Source organism: Cydia amplana, chromosome 11, assembly GCF_948474715.1.
Source record: "Cydia amplana chromosome 11, ilCydAmpl1.1, whole genome shotgun sequence".
Taxonomy (NCBI): domain Eukaryota; kingdom Metazoa; phylum Arthropoda; class Insecta; order Lepidoptera; family Tortricidae; genus Cydia; species Cydia amplana.
The window spans coordinates 1728604-1747923 of record NC_086079.1 but is presented as its reverse complement, the minus strand read 5'-3'; the positions used below and the strand labels follow the sequence as shown (position 1 = coordinate 1747923).

At 36.4% G+C, this 19320-nt stretch overlaps 1 protein-coding gene across 1 annotated transcript; it reads left to right on the top strand.

The window, feature by feature from the left end:
- The first annotated feature begins 56 nt into the window (after window positions 1-56).
- On the top strand, window positions 57-11187 carry LOC134651950 (beta-1,3-glucan-binding protein-like). The gene is made up of 10 exons (XM_063507083.1): window positions 57-192; window positions 4405-4513; window positions 4770-4888; window positions 5756-5937; window positions 6972-7108; window positions 7712-7878; window positions 8436-8560; window positions 10051-10168; window positions 10309-10439; window positions 10953-11187. Exons 1-10 carry the CDS (start codon window positions 57-59, stop codon window positions 11151-11153), a joined length of 1425 nt encoding a protein of 474 aa, XP_063363153.1. The 3' UTR covers window positions 11154-11187.
- The last annotated feature ends 8133 nt before the right edge of the window (window positions 11188-19320 follow it).

Genomic DNA, 19320 nt, shown 5'->3' with positions numbered 1-19320 from the left:
ACTCGCGGGCAGGGGTTAGTAAATAAATAAACCCAACTAGTATGTCTAGTATCAAAATGGCCGTGTCCGCGCTCGGTCGTGCGCTTGCACTGGTTTTCCTGTTACGTCTCGCTAAGGCCGATGACACCTATAATGTGCCCGAAGTCACTATACAGGCGTTCAAGCCTAAAGGATTTCGGGCTTCTATACCAGGTACGCTAGGAATATAATAGATGTGAAAATTATGTGAAAGTTTTTTTTAAGTAAACTTTACTCATGTTTGAAAAAGTAGAGTTTACTAGCTTCTGCCCGCGACTTTGTCTGTGTGGTATGATCACTAGAATGGCGATACGAGCAGGCTACGTGTCGCCGCCGGTTTTGAGCAAACGCTCGCATGCTACTCGCCCGCGCTGACCGAATAACGAAGTAAACATACCTTTTGCGCCACAATAACCTTCAGATTAAGAAGCTAGACTTCAAATCTGTCTAAAGGAGGCGTATCCATTCACCACGCACACAAGTTTTTACTACCATTGTTGCGCGAGTGTTAGTTAGTAAATATGGAGAGAAACGAGCGGCGACACCGTGCACCGGTTCCGATACTAACTGCGCGCGATAGCCATTCTAACCTCTTTAATATGTTCTGTGGGTATGATGATGATTGACAGACACTATTTATATGTCCTTCCCCCGGCCTCAAACTAATATCCCCATACCATACATACAATTCCTTCTAAAAGAACTAGGTAACAAACAGAGTTATTTCGCTTTCAGCAAGTAAGGTAAACGTAATAGTGCTCGGCATACTAATGGCCAATTCGCTAGGTGCACGACTGGTGCCCTGCCCTCATTTTGGCGGACTTTCTACGTTAAATCTTATGGAGTAAAATTAGCTCAAGCGGCTGCCGCTAGTACTAATGGCGGACATTCCATAAGATTACCTGTGTTTGTGACGATCAGCGCCACTTCCCCCTCCACCGACTTCGCACCTTGCCAATAGATGACATCCTGCTGTCACCTCTATTGACAATGACTTAAGTTTCAAGATGACATGTAATACTGGGACCGTCGAGCACCAGTACGTTTACCTTATTAGGGATTAGCAGGAATTGACATCAGTTTGAAAATGTATATTGTGATTGCATTTTGTCGTAAATATAAATATCGGAAACGTGTTATGAAATAAAAGTCACATTCATTCATAAAACGTGTAAATCGACCGAAAACATCAGTTTATCTTATTTTGTCAATGGCCTTACGAATAGGCTAGGTATAGTCCGTCAACCAAATCTTGTCAGTAGCAATGTAAAGCAAACTAAAGTAGGGCAACACTCAAAGAGCAGTATTGCGCTAAGAAAAGCAGCAATGTACATCGAACCAAAATATTTTTTTTTTCCGCTGAGCGCGCCCTGCGTACGTCAGTTCAAATTGTCACTCGCGGTTTATTGAAAAAATTTGAAACGGACGGACAATTTAAAAGCGATGTTAAAACAATGTTAATCAAAATGATGAACAAATTTGAAGATATCAAAAACAACTCTCTATCGTAGTGCTTATATTCTCTTTGTTCCCTATCTATGTCTTCTAAGTTTACTAAAATAAAATCATATCAAAATGCAGATAATTAGATAGTGCATATATTTGTTATTTACAATATAATATGCCACTTGTTAATGTAAATTAGTGTACTCTTCTGGATGAATATGACATACCGTTGTAATTTTTTTGATTGGTATATATTGTACAATAGGATTACATATTAAAAATAAAACAACTGATATTTGGGTGTTTATTTAATTTAAAGGTAAATAAGATAAGGGTCACTTTAGCTTACACTATAATTCAGGTCATTAATTGAAAAAATATAATGAAGTTACCAATGTTACCGGGTCACTTCAACCAAGCATAATACTCTGTAGTATTCTATTGCATCTTTGTAAATAGTCACAACTGATTGCTGAAAATATTAGACATGTGGGCCTATGGACGGTTTCCAGGACACAATTTATGGTCTTGTTGGATAGATTTAGGCATACGTTTTAATTTTATTTATGCCTTTCAACCCTAAAACAAAAAAACTGAACATAATCAGTTCTTCCAGTGTGTACTTGTCATAACCTCAATTTTTAGTAATGTTTACCATCAACGAGCATGATTGTACATTGTAGGCCCCTTAGCTTTGCTTATTCTTATTTAATGTATTGGTATTTAATGGTGACAGCAGAAATATCTCTTGAAACAGAAACGATTCAGAATGAAAACCAAATGAAAACAAATAAGGTGACGGCTGTCGTTCACGATCCACATTCCACAGATAAAACACAGATGACACGCATTTTGGAATTATTCGAACACAGTGTTGCTAACCCGCGATTTTTCAAATTTGCCGCCTTTTACTACTGACAAGATTTGGTTGACGGACTTTACCTATTCGTGTACTTATACAAAATATAATAAACTTCTTCGTAGCATACCTACTTATATGTTTGTATATTATGCATTTTTAAATGATAATTTAGCTAATATAATTTAATGTTTTATGCAACCGTATCTTTACTCGGCTATAGAAATATACTTGGTCAACCAGATCTTGACAGTAGAAAAAGGCGGCAATTTGAAAAATGTAGGCGCGAAGGGATATCGTCTATTGCCTGAATAAAGAAAACATTCATTCATTCAAACATTCATTCATCGTCCCATAACACATTGACATTTGTATAATTATAATCAATTGTTATTTTCCTACTTGACGATGATAATATAAATTCGTATAGATTAGTGTAAAATAATTTATATTGTAATTTCATATTATGAAATAAATAAATCTAAATCTAAATCATAGAAAATTTGAATTTCGCGCCTTTTTTTACTGACAAGATTTGGTTGATCAGCTATATATGTATAGGTACCTAAAGTATCTTTGTTATATAGTTGGTTTAATCCCAGTTACATTTTAACTGGTAGGTAATTAAACTTCCTTAAACAACAAACACGCGTTATCTCTCAATATAATTAACTCAATGCTTCAAATTGCAATAACATAATTAAATTCATAAAGTTTAAACCGTTTCCTGCTAACTGGACAACATAAAAAACATGTTTGTTAAATAATGTGTAGGGAATCCCTGTGTTTATTGGTTCTAAGAACAGCTAAAACTTTCGAGTATTGTGAATCATAAAATACAAGATTATGATACAGTCCATAATTATGATACGATAACGATACAGTCCATAATTATTATACAGTCCATAATTATGATACAGTCCATAATTATGATACGATACAGTCCATAATTATGATACAGTCCATAATCATGATACAGTCCATAATAATGATACAGTCCATAATTATGATACAGTCCATAATTATGATACGATACAGTCCATAATTATGATACAGTCCATAATTATGATACAGTCCATAATTATGATACAGTCCATAATTACGAATACATTTTGTTGTAGGGAAGTACCTGTTACTAAAATTCCCCGCAAATGTTAAGGCGACTGATGACCTCAAACGTCCTTGACATTGAACGCGTCGCTCGCATGAAAAAAACAGTGATATAATTAAGGAATTTTATGAAAATGGCCTTGTTTAAATATTTATGTTGTGGTAATAATTACTTTACAAATAGTTTGGCTACCTTAAAATAGGGTGAGTAGGGACAAAACAAACATTCAAACCTCGATAAAAAAACAACGGGTTGCACTCAGGGAGTGCCGGCATAAGTGAAAACTCAATGACTAGTGCAAAATGCACTATGTATAATTGAGGTTAACGCCATCTAGCGATAGCGTTAATTACTTGAAACCCCTAAGCACATCACTGTTAGTACTCGAGTTATATTAATACCAGTTAGAGCGAAACTCACTAGATGGCATTTAAATCAATAAAGAAAAACTCAATGTATGTAACAGTTTTTCATGTAATGTCATTGATTTCTCTATTGATTTAATTAAATACCATCTAAATGGGTGGCCATCTAAATCTTACGGTCACGTGATCATCTTACGCTGTCTCGAGTTTAACATTTTTTTCCCCGCCTCAAAAAGTGCACAGCGCCGCTAAAGAAGTTTTCACTTCAAAAAATTCACGTGATAATTTCCATTCTTATTTAACCTTTTGAACGCCAAGAACACCTAAAGGTGTCGACTCGTTACTAATCGTGCCCACAGCGCCAAGGACCGCTATAGGTGTTATGGCGGACGCTGTCAAAGTAACCTTAACACTTACGAATAGGGTTTACATTAGCTCGCTTGCGCCCGGGATCTTGGAGTTTGAGTGATGTTTATGTTTATGATAGCATAAAGCGTTCAAAGGGTTAAGCTTCATTCACTTGACTAGGCCTGATGCCTATTCTAGGCCCGTTCAATTCCTGTGTCCATGGACTCCATGGTAGTTTATGAACATAAACTTTTCAGATGCCCCGAACCTAGCCCTCTTCGTATTCCAAGGCAATATCAACAGAAAAATCGAGTCGACACAAGTGGGTGAACTCCACGGCGAGGTGGTATCACCCAAAAATGGGAGGTTAGTATAGAGGTTGAATTTAAATGTAGAAATATATGCATTTGTCTCAGATAATGCCACTTGGCACCATTGTTCTTTGGATAATTCTAAGCTAACTGACTAATTAATATGGCTCAGTGACCCAAAGAGGACCAGGTCATGGGGGTAACCGAACTGAAAAGGTTAGGAACCACTGCGGTAGACCCTTAGATTGTGACGGAGTGTAGAAGTGGCTCCCCTTACGCAGAGTTTCGCGTAATATTCCCTATTAAAATAGGTGGGTGGTGGAGCTACCCGACGTGGCCCTGGCCGTCGGTGACGTCATCAACTACCACGTGTTCGCGTCTGTCAGGAGTGCTGCCTATGTGAAGGACAAGCTGACGTTTACTGTCACCAGTAAGTTCACTTACCGCCCGCTTAACACATTCAGTGCCGAAAACCCGACTATCGGGAATTTTATGAATTCGTTCCCAGGCCGGACGACCCGACAGTCGGATCGTAGTCTACAGCTTTATAATATGACGAATAAAATTTTGTGATCTGGCGCGGATGTCTTTGTTCGGCTGGGTGGCAATGAATGTGTTAATGTTCCGTTAAAACTACTCGTATTTTCTCGGAAACCTTCGTATTTGTCATGCTACTTCAGTCAACCTCAGTCCTCAGTACTCTTTGTACCGAGACTGACTGAAATAGCAAGATATGTTCATACGTTTCCGTAAAAATACGAAGGAAAACAATTAAAATGCACTACATGTGTACCTAATAGCAATTTTCTTCATAGATTTCTAGTTTTAACCATAAGTAATAGTCAGTGACTACATCTGTCATCATCTGCCTATATTGTAACGCCGGAGAAACACATATTAAACTCGTGCCTTTTTTTCTTTATCTCTCTCGGTCCATTACTCATTTCTTCCTTAAACTCTTTTAATTTTTGCATTTCTATTTAAAACTGATTATCAATGAACTTACGCCGTAGTTTAATCGTTGAGCATGACCGGCGATAATAAAAGGTTATCTAATATAAGGCAAAACAATAATAATTAAGTACCGATTGTAGTTTTGCATAATATACATATAACCCTTCAAGTGGCGTTCAACCCGTGAGTGGTCGGATCGAAGTGGCGGTCAATCCGTGAGTGGTCCGATCGAAGTCGCGGTCAACCGGATCGAAAAGCAGTAAACTGGCGGCCCACGGGTCGATGCGAAAACCAGTAGACTGTTTGAGATGTGTAATATACCTATTTACAATTTTTTTTTAAGAACTGGAAGATTACGCGCCTCTTGACGCCCCAACGACCCCCAGGAACCCGAACTGCGCGCCGACTATCACTCGGGTGCGCGGGAGCGTCGCGTGCGCAGGACAGACCCTTTTTGAGGAGAACTTCGATTCATTAAGCACAGACATTTGGCAAGTGCAGCAATATGTTCCCGTGGATCATTCTGTAAGTGTCACAATCTGTTTATCAGCCCTAAGAATCGTGTATTCACTCTTGGCAAAGCACCATCCCAAATAGCAAATCTTAATCATTTAAACGTCAACTTAAGTGACGTACGTCGAAAACTGACGTAACCTTGCTACCTGGAAGTTAGGGATAGCTATCTAATCTATAATGTACAGTCAAGTGTAAAAATATGGGTGCATAAATACAACTTACTCAAAAACATGTCCCATACTTCTTAATTCGCTGACATTTATAAGAGCTATGGAACATATCTTTGGGTATGGTGAGTGAAATTTTTAGGGTTCCGTACCCAAAGGGTAAAAACGGGACCCTATTACTAAGACTCCGCTGTCCGTCCGTCCGTCCGTCCGTCCGTCCGTCTGTCACCAGGCTGTATCTCACGAACCGTGATAGCTAGACAGTTGAAATTTTCACAGATGATGTATTTCTGTTGCCGCTATAACAACAAATACTAAAAACAGAATAAAATAAAGATTTAAGTGGGGCTCCCATACAACAAACGTGATTTTTGACCGAAGTTAAGCAACGTCGGGCGGGGTCAGTACTTGAATGGGTGACCGTTTTTTTGCTTGTTTTGCTCTATTTTTTGTTGATGGTGCGGAACCCTCCGTGCGCGAGTCCGACTCGCACTTGGCCGGTTTTTTACTCTTGACTGTACCATATGTGTGTTGGGTCTCGAATAGTGGCAGTAAATCAGTATTTATGTTTTTGAAGTGAAAATGGCGCAACTACAGTTAGTTTTTACCAAATAAAGTGATCCACTGTCCGGTGCTTCCCTTACACTAAGTAACATGATTCAAAATTAATAGTAATTTAAATACCAAAACTCAAACCCTGTTCTCCCTGTTCTCTGTTTCAGAGTTGAGGATGCAAGCAGGATAAACGCCTACCTAATCAGACACATTTGTTTATTTATACAGGATGAGTTCGGGGTCGTCTAGCAAGAGAACAAGACGTCATACAGAATTCAAAGCTGAGCCTAATGATGTTGTTAATTTGTATAATCTTTCCAGGAGCATCCCTTCGTCTCATATCAACGTTCTGCAGTCTCTGTGCAGAATGGGAACCTGCGCATCGTCCCATCACTGCAGCAGAACCAGCCAGGGTTCACAGCTGACAGCATGCTGGATTCCTTGGATTTATATAAAGGGTAAGACTTCGAGAACTTACCAGTAAAGACCTGCAGTCTGCTCCCCACTTTGGTTTAAAAAAAGGTGAATGAGGACCCTATGCGCGCTGGAGGTGTGGTGTGGTGAGGTGGGGTGTGATGGTAGGTGCTTTAATATAAATTATTCCCATCTGTCCCTTCGTATGGCGGGGACAAATGGGAATACACCGCTAGAGTGAGTGCCTTATCTTAGCCCCTCCTGAAGATCGGCCTTCAACCTTCCACTGAACGAAAGCGATTCGTACCACTTTGTTTGTGATTCTTGCAATGGACTTGCGGGGGAATAAAAGACGAAGTGTCGGTAACCTCTGCCTAGACCAGGACCGTATTAGCGTGAGTTATCCTTTACGAATTCGATTTTAGAAGCATCATCACTACATATTTAGTATAAAACAAAGTCGCTTCCCGCTGTTTGTCTGTCCATATAGATGCTCAGATCTTTAAAACTACGCAACGGATTTTGAAGCGGTTTTTTTTTTAATAGATAGAGTGATTCAAGAGGAAGGTTTATGTGTAATTTGTTAACCCGTGCGAAGCCGGGGCGGGTCGCTATTCAAGAATGAAGACAATGAACATATTTTTCAGATGCACTTCAGAAACATCAGGCGCCTGTTTTGTCCAAGCCAACGATGGCAGCGGCATCATACCGCCCGTAGTCAGCGGTCGTATCACCAGCAAGTCCGGCTTCGCGTTCACGTACGGAACCGTCACTGTGAGGGCCAAACTGCCGCAGGGCGACTGGCTGTACCCAGGTTAGAGTTAAGAGACAAAGACAACTGTTACTTACTTGGCTGGAGCGATGACCCAAAATGAGTCCTGGCCTCTAACACAAGAGCACGCTACTTTGCTCGGTCCAGAGCGGTATCACGCCAGCTTTCGCCGACGCCGAGCTCACGGAGATCCGCCTCCACTCCGTCCACCCAACGATATTTAGGATGACCAACAGCACGGCGTCCCGTTGGTCGACCCAAGTAGGCCCTTTTGGCTGCCCGATCTTCACCCATCCTTTCGAGGTGGCCAAGCCAACGGAGACGATGCGCTTTGGTTTCACCTATTATGTTCGGCTCGGCTATTAGCTGTTCTATTTCGGCATTCTTTCGGATCCTCCAACCGCCATCGTCTCTTATGACGGGTCTGTTAATTTCCTTCATTAAGTTAAATTAGGTAGGTACTTACTGTAGTTTTATTTATCCAAAATTGAAGTTCAGTGAGTGAGTGAGTTAGTAAGTAGGAGTAGGACACTTAATAATTTCTAGTGCTTGAATAATTTTCCAACCTTAAATGACGACATAGCTATGTTCTTTTTCAGAAATCTTACTGGAACCTTTGATGAAGAAGTTTGTCTTCGGCAGTGTGAACTCTGGAGTTCTGAAGATAGCGTGTTCAAGAGGCAACAAGGAGCTAAATTCCGGATCCACTAACTATGGAAATAAAGTAAGAAACATAAATGATTAGGTCCGATGATACTGCCATTGTCTTCACTGGAGACACGTGGGAAGACGTGAAACAATCTGCAGAGCTAGGTTTATCAGAAGTTGCCTGCTGGCTCCGATCTCGTCTCCTTACTTTAAACCCAACGAAAACAAACTATATTTGCTTCACAAACTACAATAGTTCACAACCTGGCCCCATTTATAATATAAAAATCCACACATGTAATAACAATATACAAAACTGTGCCTGCTCTATTATAAATAAAGTTGAAAGTGTTAAATATTTAGGGATACTAGTCGACCAACGCCTATCATGGCACTTGCAAATAGAGCTGCTCATGAGCCGTGTCAGGAAGCTTATATGGGTCTTTAAAAATTTAAGACATATCGCCACTTCACAACTTCTTAAACAAATATACTTAACCCTAGTTCAATCAATAATTAGTTACTGCATACCGGTCTGGGGAGGCGCCACTAAAACCAAATTATTAGAGCTCGAAAGAGCCCAGAGATCACTATTAAAAGTTATGCACTTTAAACCATTCAGATTTCAACCGTAGACCTATACAAGCTTTCAGATGTATTAACAGTAAGAAAACTCTACATATTATTTGCAACTTTAAAAATACACAAATCTAAACCTTATACACCTATCATACGAAATACAAGGAGAAACTGTAACATCATTCCAACCTCTTCAATAAATACCACTTACGCTAGTAGGCAATTCGTCTATAAATCCGGCAAATTATACAATATCATACATAAGCACTTAAATATATATCACTTACCATTTTATGAATGTAAAAAGATTATAACAGACTGGCTTAAATGTAAGAATTATTATGATACAGAAAACTTAATTCAAAATGTTTTAGGACTATAAACGTATGTTTACACACACACATACACATACACACGTACACACACACACACACACACACACACACACACACACACACACACTCATTAGGACTTGCAAGTCCATTTTTTCATTAAGTTATAAACTTATAAGTAATTATTTTTGTTATTCTCTGAATATTTTATTCTCCATATTCATTTAAAAAAAAAAAAAATTGTTAAAATTACCTACTAAGGAAGCGCTGTGCCTCTTAATACAGGTATTTGTTACTTAAAAAGAGGCGCCAACACTTACAACTGTATAAGTAATTCTTAAAACGAATAAACCTTTTTTATTTATTTTTATTATTTTTTTTTTACCTACCTACCTAAGTATATATTTTTAATTATAGGTAATAATTTTATAAAACTGTTCGCTTAGAGTTCTAATAGGCAAACTACATTCCAACTGCTACTTTTATTAGGAATCACTCCAATAAATGGGTCAAAATACTAAAGATAAGCTATTCTAATGCTAACCATTTAACCCTAGGGGTATAGTTAAGGGGTAATTAGGAAACCGAGGGCTGGTCCTGGAAGCATGAGTCAATTTTCCATTTATTTACAAAATGTAAAAAAAATATTTTACAGGTGCTGTACAGCGGACCCGTCATTGATTCTTCGTGTCATGATACATTACTTGTTAAGAAGAATTCTAATACCTTCTGGGGTGACGGCTACCATGACTATTCTGTTAAGTGGACTCCAGGTGCGTCATCATTTTTAGTCGTGTCGTAATCGTCGTAATACCTAACATGTTTGTTTCTGTGCCATCTTTTCTTACCTTAATATTTCCTTGGAAATCCGCCCATGAACCAAGAATTGGCAAGTTTTGATGTATTTTTACAGAGCGTTTGATACTGTCCGTGGACGGACTGGAGTATGGCCGGGTAGAACCAGCATCGAACGGGCTGCGGGGGCTACTACCAGCCTCTTGTGCCGCTGTACAGCAAACTGGGATGGCATCTTTTGATGATCACGTAAGTTGTTGTATTTGTTAGGTATGTAGAAAGGTAGAGGGAACATTCTGCGCAAGCAACTATCGACTACTCGTACTTGGTCCGCGGTGTATCAAGCGGACATGGCACCTTTTGATGAACTCCTACCCATGTCGCAATAGCAATTGTTGCATATTTCTGTGTACCTACTTCATTTCGTTATATGGGCACCAAGAGGAATTCCATTGCAGAACTGAGACAAGTAACGGTATTTTAGTCAAAATCTCGTCACCCTTATTACCTAAGCAATAGAAACTAAAAGTAAAGTAATTTCTGCAAGGTAGATGTTGGTGGACTCTAATATTGCCTAAGTAACGATATTTTGACTAAAATACCAATATCTCAGTTCTGCAATGGAATATCGCTTGGTGCCCATATAACGAAATGAAGTTCATAGATATACCTATCTAATGACCAGCTACTCGTAACTCATCTCTGTTGGTTTTTGGACTATTTTGCCGCAGTCCTTCGCATCATTAGAAACATTTGTTTCAGTTCTACATAACCCTCGGTTTGGCTGCGGGCGGTCATACAGAATTCCCTGATGGTTCGCTATCGCAGAGCAACCATGAGAAACCCTGGAGGAACCAGGCCTCGAAGGCGGCTCTCAGGTTTTGGAACGACCTCGACGCGTGGAAAGCGACGTGGCGGCAACCAGAGCTGCTGGTTGACTATGTCAAAGTGGTTGCTCTATGATTGTGTTGTGCGGTGACAGGGATTGTAAGGAAATAGATCTATCTTTGAAAATGTAGTATAAATTTACCAAAGTGTCTAGAAAGTTCGAGATCTAATCTCACTACGTCCAAGACATTGGTTAATAATGATTTCAGATGTGCAAGTTGCGAAGTTTCCAGGAAGTTGTGAAATTCTCGGAAATATTTACAGGTAATAAATGAAAGTTTCATTTCGGAAATCGATCCTCATAGAAAAATTTAAGAAGTGGCCGAAATTATTCTATATATTCGGAAATTTCGAAACTTTCCGACAGTACATCAGAAATAATGGTTATTCCCTTACCTATCTCGATCTCATCCTTACCTTTACGGTATTATCTTTGTGCCATGTTTATTAATAATACTATCAGGGTGCCTAGCCAAGATGACAATCGCTTACGCTACGACAACGAAACTCCTCATAATAGTGTGACATCACTCTTCTACTTTAGTGCGACAGTGACAGTTGCGTTTCGTTGGCTACGGAGCGTAAACGATTGGCTATGGCTACGCACAGGGATGCCAAAAATGTGACAATAATAAACAGATTTTCATATAGGTATTTGTTTTATTCATACCAATAATTTTACAACTTTCTACATTACAAGAGCTTCAGATGCCTCTATAAGTATCTTAATATCTACAGAGAGTCAATCCCTATTTTTTTTTATTTAGGTACTAAACATTAAGAAAACATCAACAAGCGAATAAAATAAGTGGGTATATATATATCTTGGCTGTTACATGGTGTGATTACTGATTACACACTTTTATTCTAGGGCCAACCCTATAATCGTCAGATTTTTATAGTCTGGCAAACACACCTTGTTAGTCAGTAAGAACCAGGAAAATTTCAATCATCTCTTTCCTTTGGGTGCTAGTACTGGCGTATGAGAAAGACAGTATGATTCTCTCTGTTTATGTTTGAAATGAGACAGTCCAGTACGGATATGATGGTCGTTCTTGTCTACGTGACAGCGTGATAAAACGGTGTCCGTCACTTTCTTTCCCACGGTGTTAAACAGTGACAGTTATTTTATCACGTGGATAAAGATGGATAAAGCTATCCATAATAGGCTGGCTGTAGGGCTAAGATGGTTGGTTTTTTATCATTTGTCATCATGCCTGTCACTTTTTAACAAGTATTTAAGTGCGAAAGTGACGCATGACATGACAAGTGATAAAAATACGACCATGATACTGTAGTTGAGCCAAACTATAGTTTATAATACTTTATATGCAACTGCAATTTTTTCTCAATTTCAGGATTGGTCCCAAAGTAAAAGTTAGTACATCTTACATTTTATATCTTCTGTCAGATATATCGGAGCAACTTAGGGTGCTCAAAAATACCCGAACTTGAAGTCTAATGCAAATACAGACGTGTTCACATATTTATGAGCGTGCTACTGAGCAATGTAATTTGAATTATTGATGGTTCACTTGACTTTTATTAGCCATTGATATTTTAAAAGCCAATTGCAACAATAATGATTGGAAAATAATTAAGCCAAGTGAAAACAATACACAAATATTTATTATACCTGTTTGGTTTTCAATCAGACGATGTGTTATTTTTTCTATGGTTTTACCTATATTTTATTATTTGTATATTTTGTAGCATTTATTTGGTGTTTAACAGTTTTAGTGTAGATTTAATTAAACAATAGTAACTGGCCAGCGGTGTGATTTTTTTAAACGCGTTGTTTTTTAAATGGTGTGATTATAAAATCCTAATATGGCAAATTATTGACAAGTATTGGTAACTTTTAGATGCCGACCAGTAAATACTACATACTTACAGTACTAATCTAAGCCGAGTTTTCTTTGAAAGGTCACTTAAGAAAGTTTCTATAGGCCGATGGAAGTGATATAATTTACAGTGTCGCTATATTAGAAATTCTAAAGATGAAATAACTATAATGATAGCGACGCGAGAAAATTATTGTGATTGTCTAATAATAACTGGTAAGATATGACATGAAAATTTACCTTTATATTTGTATATGTTTGCAATGATTAAATTATTGCATTGCAAATACTGCAATGCCATCGCGATTCCTAAGTTACATTTAATTATTTAGAATGTAACTGAACTTATAGCATTGAAAGCGTATTACGGCTATTTTCAGTCCGTACCGCGTTACCGGACCATCATATGGGGTAAATATTCAAAGCATAATATATACATATATAGACACTTTTAGTATTTTATGTAAAATACGACAGTTAAATGATTCAAAACTAGTTTAAAATATATTATGAGCGGTACTTTCGTTTACTCACGTCCAGAAATGAAGAAAGAGCGAACGTATAAATGCCAAATTTATCTAATATACTTAACCGTACAGAAGATATGACTCGTCACATTGATGCTATTGATACGTAGCTATTAAAAATGCCTACTTAGAAATAATAGTTTGATACAAACAACCCGCGTTTGTCCTTTAATTTGTATTTATGCGCCATTTTATCTTGTTATGTAATCACTACACCTTATAAAGCAAAGTCCTCAGCCGCGTCTGTCTGTGCGTTTGTATGTTCGCGATAAACTCAAAAACTACGGCACGGATTTGCATGCGGTTTTCACCTATCAATAGAGTGATTCTTGAGGAAGGTTTGTGTATAATTTGTTAACCCATGCGAAGCCGGGGCGGGTCGCTAGTTGTGTATAAAGTGAAGTTACGTGAAAAATGTGCAACGTGTAAAGTGTCCATCTTTAAGTAAGGGTACGTATGATGAAAAGCTAAGTATTTACTTTTGCCCTTCTTTAATATAAAAAGTTCACATCCCGCCACTTAAAAGCAAAAGCATAGATAGAATTAACTACATACTTATTTAAAGTACTTAAACGAAAACATACACACGAGCACCATATAGACAAGTGATCAAATATGCCACCAAAGGTAATAGACGGGCTTTAATTACCTCTTTGTTGGCTAGCAACTCCAGCCTCCGCCGATGAACAGCTGCCAATTCCCGGAAACTTGAGCGACTCATTGCTCTCAATAACATACATCATTTCGGGTCTATTAATAAAGTTTTGAGCTGATACAATAAAGGAATAACATAACATTGCCTTTACAGAATACCCAATCATATAATTATTTTCAAAAATAACATTAATTTATTCATTGGTGACATATTCACTGTTTAGACTTGAAAAATAACCTGTCAAAAGTAATTAAAATGTGGCTTCCCATCAAAGAAGGGTCCTTAATCCGTGTGCTTCATAATAAAATCCTTTTTAACAGAATTTCTGTTGGAATTTCAGATAAAAAGGTTCTTATTGCACTTGAAATATAAGAACCCTTTTGTGCTGGAAAGCCACAAATATTCCCAAAATGTTATTGGTGAAGTTATTAAAGTGATAGTTCAAAGCAATCATGCTTTTAACAAGTTATGTTTATCGATTCTATCATGTATACATCTATCAGATCGTATGTATAGATATTCTGAGAGCCAGTAATAAAAATCACATAATTTAATACTTAACACTTTTCATAGACTACAAAGCCCAATCACACTTCTCTCTATTTGCTGAAATATCCCTCTATCTCTTTCCTTAATATCTAAAACGAAAGTGACGTAGAAACAGTGTAAATACAACAACGAAGTATGTTGCGAGCGTATAATACTCGTATCATAAGCCAAATTATAGACGGTCAAGCAAATCTTGTCAGTAAAAAAAGGCGCGAAATTAAAATTATCTTCGCGCCTACATTTTCCAAATTTGCCGCCTTTTTCTACTGACAAGATCTGCTTGACCAAGTATAACGCAAAATATACGTTAGTACGTCAAGTCTAGTTTGAAAATAATCTGATCTTTGCTACTGTTTTACATTATTTTTACTCTAAAATATAACCGAGTGTATTTAGAATTTGGTGAAAAGCTCACGTTGATATGACTGATTGAATGATATCATTCACAGGATTCCATTCATTCAATGTTATTCATTCTCACTAATAGATTGTTGTTAGAAATTAACTATGACCCATTCTTTTAACACAGTAGATATGATTTGTGTAATATCGACCCATTTTTTTTTGTTTTTTATACCTAGACATATTGGCTATGTTCAGGCCATTGCTATTGCCAAGCGATTTTAGACTATATGTCAAATTGTATGTAATTTTTTAGGCCTCTATATATTACTTTTTTATCATTTTATTAAAGAATAAAAGTTAACTTCCAACATACAATAATGGTCCACAATTTTAATAAAAAAAAATGCCAATGATGAGATTTAACTCATACTGTCCCTTCCTCGCACTGTAAAGATGAAATGGACAGAAAAATACATATTATGAGACGACATACAAGTTTTTAAACACGTCTCTAAGTTCTAACTTGTAATCACAATAGTACTTTAAGCACTTTCTAGACAAGTATAACAATTATGTACCTACTAATATTTAAGCCCTTGCTACACGGTCGCCGACAAGCCTTCAGACCGCGTGGCCTTGGTCCGACCCGGACCGTGTAGACAGTTGTTTCCAACAAAATTTGACCAAAACTGACCAAGGTCAGACGGTTAGAAGGCTTGTCGGCGACCGTGTAGCAAGGGCTTTATGTAGGAATAGTCTGGGAGACTTGAACCGTATAAAAAAAGTACCAAGATTCAAATATATATTTTCGCATGCATGTTAATGGAATAAATATCGATAAGTAATAGTGGAGACCTGATAATAGATAGTTTATGTGACTTTTACATAATAAAAGGAGTGTGTGAAGCGTAATGTGTTTATGAAGCGAGCTAAAAGCGAGTTTCATAAAAACACCACATGAGTGTTTTAATGCGTGATTATGTTCATACACTGCTTTATTCTATAGGTATAGGTACACAATATTACGATATTATTATTATTGTATATGTTATTATAACAAAAATGCTGGCCGTAATTTACGATATTTGAATGCATTATAGAGGATTTATGATATCATACAAGCATAACATATGTGTAGGTAAAATAAATACTTTGTTTTGACCCTTTTTTTATAAAACTGTTCAAGTCTCTCACCTGGGCATGTCTCTCGGACCCCCCCTAACCTATACCGTATGGAACCTAACTGGGTAGCAAACATTTAACAAACACCTTAACTGACGTAATATTATAACTATCAGATTTTTATTCGTAATATCTAAATGGTATAACTTTAATGTCATTCCTATGACCATTATATTAATTTTAATGCTGGTTGTTTGAGGTCTATAATTTACAATAATGGCTAAAATGTGAAATAGATAACATAGGCCGTTACTAAACTAATAATTGTAACAAAACTGGCCTACATTTTGTTACGAACCCGGTATGTTAGGAGCAAATAAAATTACATTTATAGACGACCATCGCGAAATTTATTTTATTACCTCCTGTTATAGATCCGTCTATAAATGTGAGTTAATATGTGTTCTAAACGCGAAAGTTTTAAATATACATATAATTAAATTATTTTGAAATAAAAAAATGTGTTAAAAAGTAGAAATACCACAATTAAATTACAAAACTGTAATAATAAATTATTTCCATTTAATTTGATGAATTGTAACTATTGTAACGAAGTGGATACAATATAAGATTTTATTATATAATAGTCACGTTATCTATTTTGCATTTTACCCTAATATCGGAATGGTATACATTTTTATAAGTATTTAGATCATTCAAAAAAAGCTGAAATTCTATTACTGTTAACTGGGCGTCTCTGTCGCACTCTTATTTGACAGAAAATCCAGAAAGAGAGAAAAATGTAATACATACATTTATTAGAATCGGACCATGCTAAGTCTGCATCGCAATGAGCCAATGACAAAGTGTGGCATGTCATCATTAACGTCAAATTTCTATGAAAATATGATGTTAATAATGATACTCCCAGCCTTTGTTCTATTCTAGTCGATGCATAGTTAGCTTAAACTGACTATAATAACATTAATAACATACATATAATATACATATATTTTTTTTTTCATCACTTCAGCTTTTATTAAATGATTAATAAATTCAGTTCCTACCTAAAGATTGAATAGAATAAATATTAATTTGAATACTTAAGAGACCATATGCGGCTATAATTATAAATGTTATTTATTCTAAATCTTCCTACTTGAGATGTTCACAAAATGCTATTAGAAGCTAGCACTTGTACCAAATACTCATTTCTCTGGTAAGTTACTAAACAGAAAAAGATGGTTATATTTATTATGCAACTTTATCTTATGCGTAACAAAAATGTACGTACCCATTGTTCGCAAAATATGCCCAGAGAAGCTAGGACTTATGGCATATACCTCTCTGGTAATTTACTAAACAGAAAGTGAGGGGTGATGTTTGTAACATAACTTTTTGTTATGCATAACAAACACGTACATATCAGTTGATTAAATAAGAAAGAACGGAATTACGTAAAAAATAATCTAGTTTAGAAACCTACTAAGCCTCACTTGCACCGTCCCACTAACCCGGGGTTAACCTGTTAAACCTGGAGTTGCCATGGTTACCAGTATAATTTGACACTGGGTTAGCGGTTTAACCGGTTAACCCTGGGTTAGTGGGATGGTGCCAGTGGCGCTAAGTTACGTAAAGGGTAATTTCACGAAAGTAACGCAAGTCAAGATTTCATTGCATTACTTTTTGCTTAGAATGACCCTAACTCATTGAGTGCCGGGACTCGCTCGGCGTGTTCTGTTCATAGTCGCTTACCTCTACAAAGCGGGAAAACGCTGGGATCGGCTACGAGCGTAGCGCTACGAAGAAAAAGTTGTTCTAAACCAAAACTAGTGTTTACGAATCAAATCCTACACGTATTTTTACTACATATTTTATTTATTTAAAAAAAAATTGTGAACAAGCTAGGCCGTTCTATAAGTTATTTTATTTACACAAGTTTATTTTAAAGAAGGTAGAAATGCTACATTAGTTGTTTTGGTTCTAATATTCCTTACAAAAGTTAGATCCTACTAAAAACATGCCACGGTAAAAAATAAGACTAATATAATCTAGCAATCAGTACAAAACTAAAAACTAAAATTAATTTACTTAAAAAAACGTAATCACAACATATTTATTAAATTACACTTATAAATAAATGTTTAAAAATTCGACAAAATACTGAGGCATTCACAAAAACCGTAGAAAAATAAATTAAAATGAATAGGAAAATATTATGTTACTAATTTCTTCCGCTAGATGTCACCTCTTATGCGATAGCATGTTATGTTCATTTATTTCAAAATAGACCTTATTTACATGCAGCTAGGTCCTTTTTTAAATAACAATCTTTTAAAGTATTTCAACATGCAATCAGGCACAAACCGCAGAAATATCTAAGCAGGTTAGGTGTTCAAAATAAACTAAACACGACTTTATTGTTAAGACAATAAGAGCGTGTGTAAGTCATTTTGGACATCTTGTCCAGTTAGCTACTACTCTGACTGTACGAAATAAGTATACTTGCATACGATTAGGTAATATAGTTCTTGTCCAAGAGAGACGCATTATATGAATGCGTCTCTGTTGTACAAAAAAATATTAAATTTCAGAAACGCGACCCTATTCAGGATTGCCATAAAACAAACCTAACGTAACCTAAGCTACCTATAGGGGATAAGCTTCCGAAAATCCTGAAAAGTTAACGGTTTCAGTATTATGACTAATGATAATATGACAAACAATACATTATGACTTAAAACTTTATGGGAAACAAAGGCAATTGTATGTTCAATTTCATTTAAATAACTTATGATTTTAGGATGTCGCTATACTGCGAGAGACCAAAATAGTATTCATTAAATTCTACTACAATCATTTTATATTGAGTGTAAATGCCGATTATTTGAAATTATAAATTCTTTACAGACAGTTTTACGACTTTTACCACTTAACAATTTATTACATATCTTGGAAACTAGTCTTTTAAAGATGTTTTAGTACAATGCTAATTTATTTTAATTTAGATTCCAAACAAAAAGTGACCTAAGTTTTCCATAAATACTCGTAATGTATGAGTCAGAATTATGACTTTAAATATAAAATGTATATGAAAAATCGTCATAAAACTGTCAGTAAATTCGGGAAGTAAAAGATACATTTATTCTCAAAATGTCGAAAATTAGTTTTCAAGATTTAAGAACTAGAAAGATCCATCT

Coding starts and splice junctions, on each gene's coding strand:
- LOC134651950 (XM_063507083.1), top strand. CDS start 57: ATGGCCGTGTCCGCGCTCGGTCGTGCGCTTGCACTGGTTTTCCTGTTA. Junction 4,514..4,769: donor GTATCACCCAAAAATGGGAG/GTTAGTATAGAG, acceptor CTATTAAAATAG/GTGGGTGGTGGAGCTACCCG. Junction 7,109..7,711: donor TCCTTGGATTTATATAAAGG/GTAAGACTTCGA, acceptor CATATTTTTCAG/ATGCACTTCAGAAACATCAG.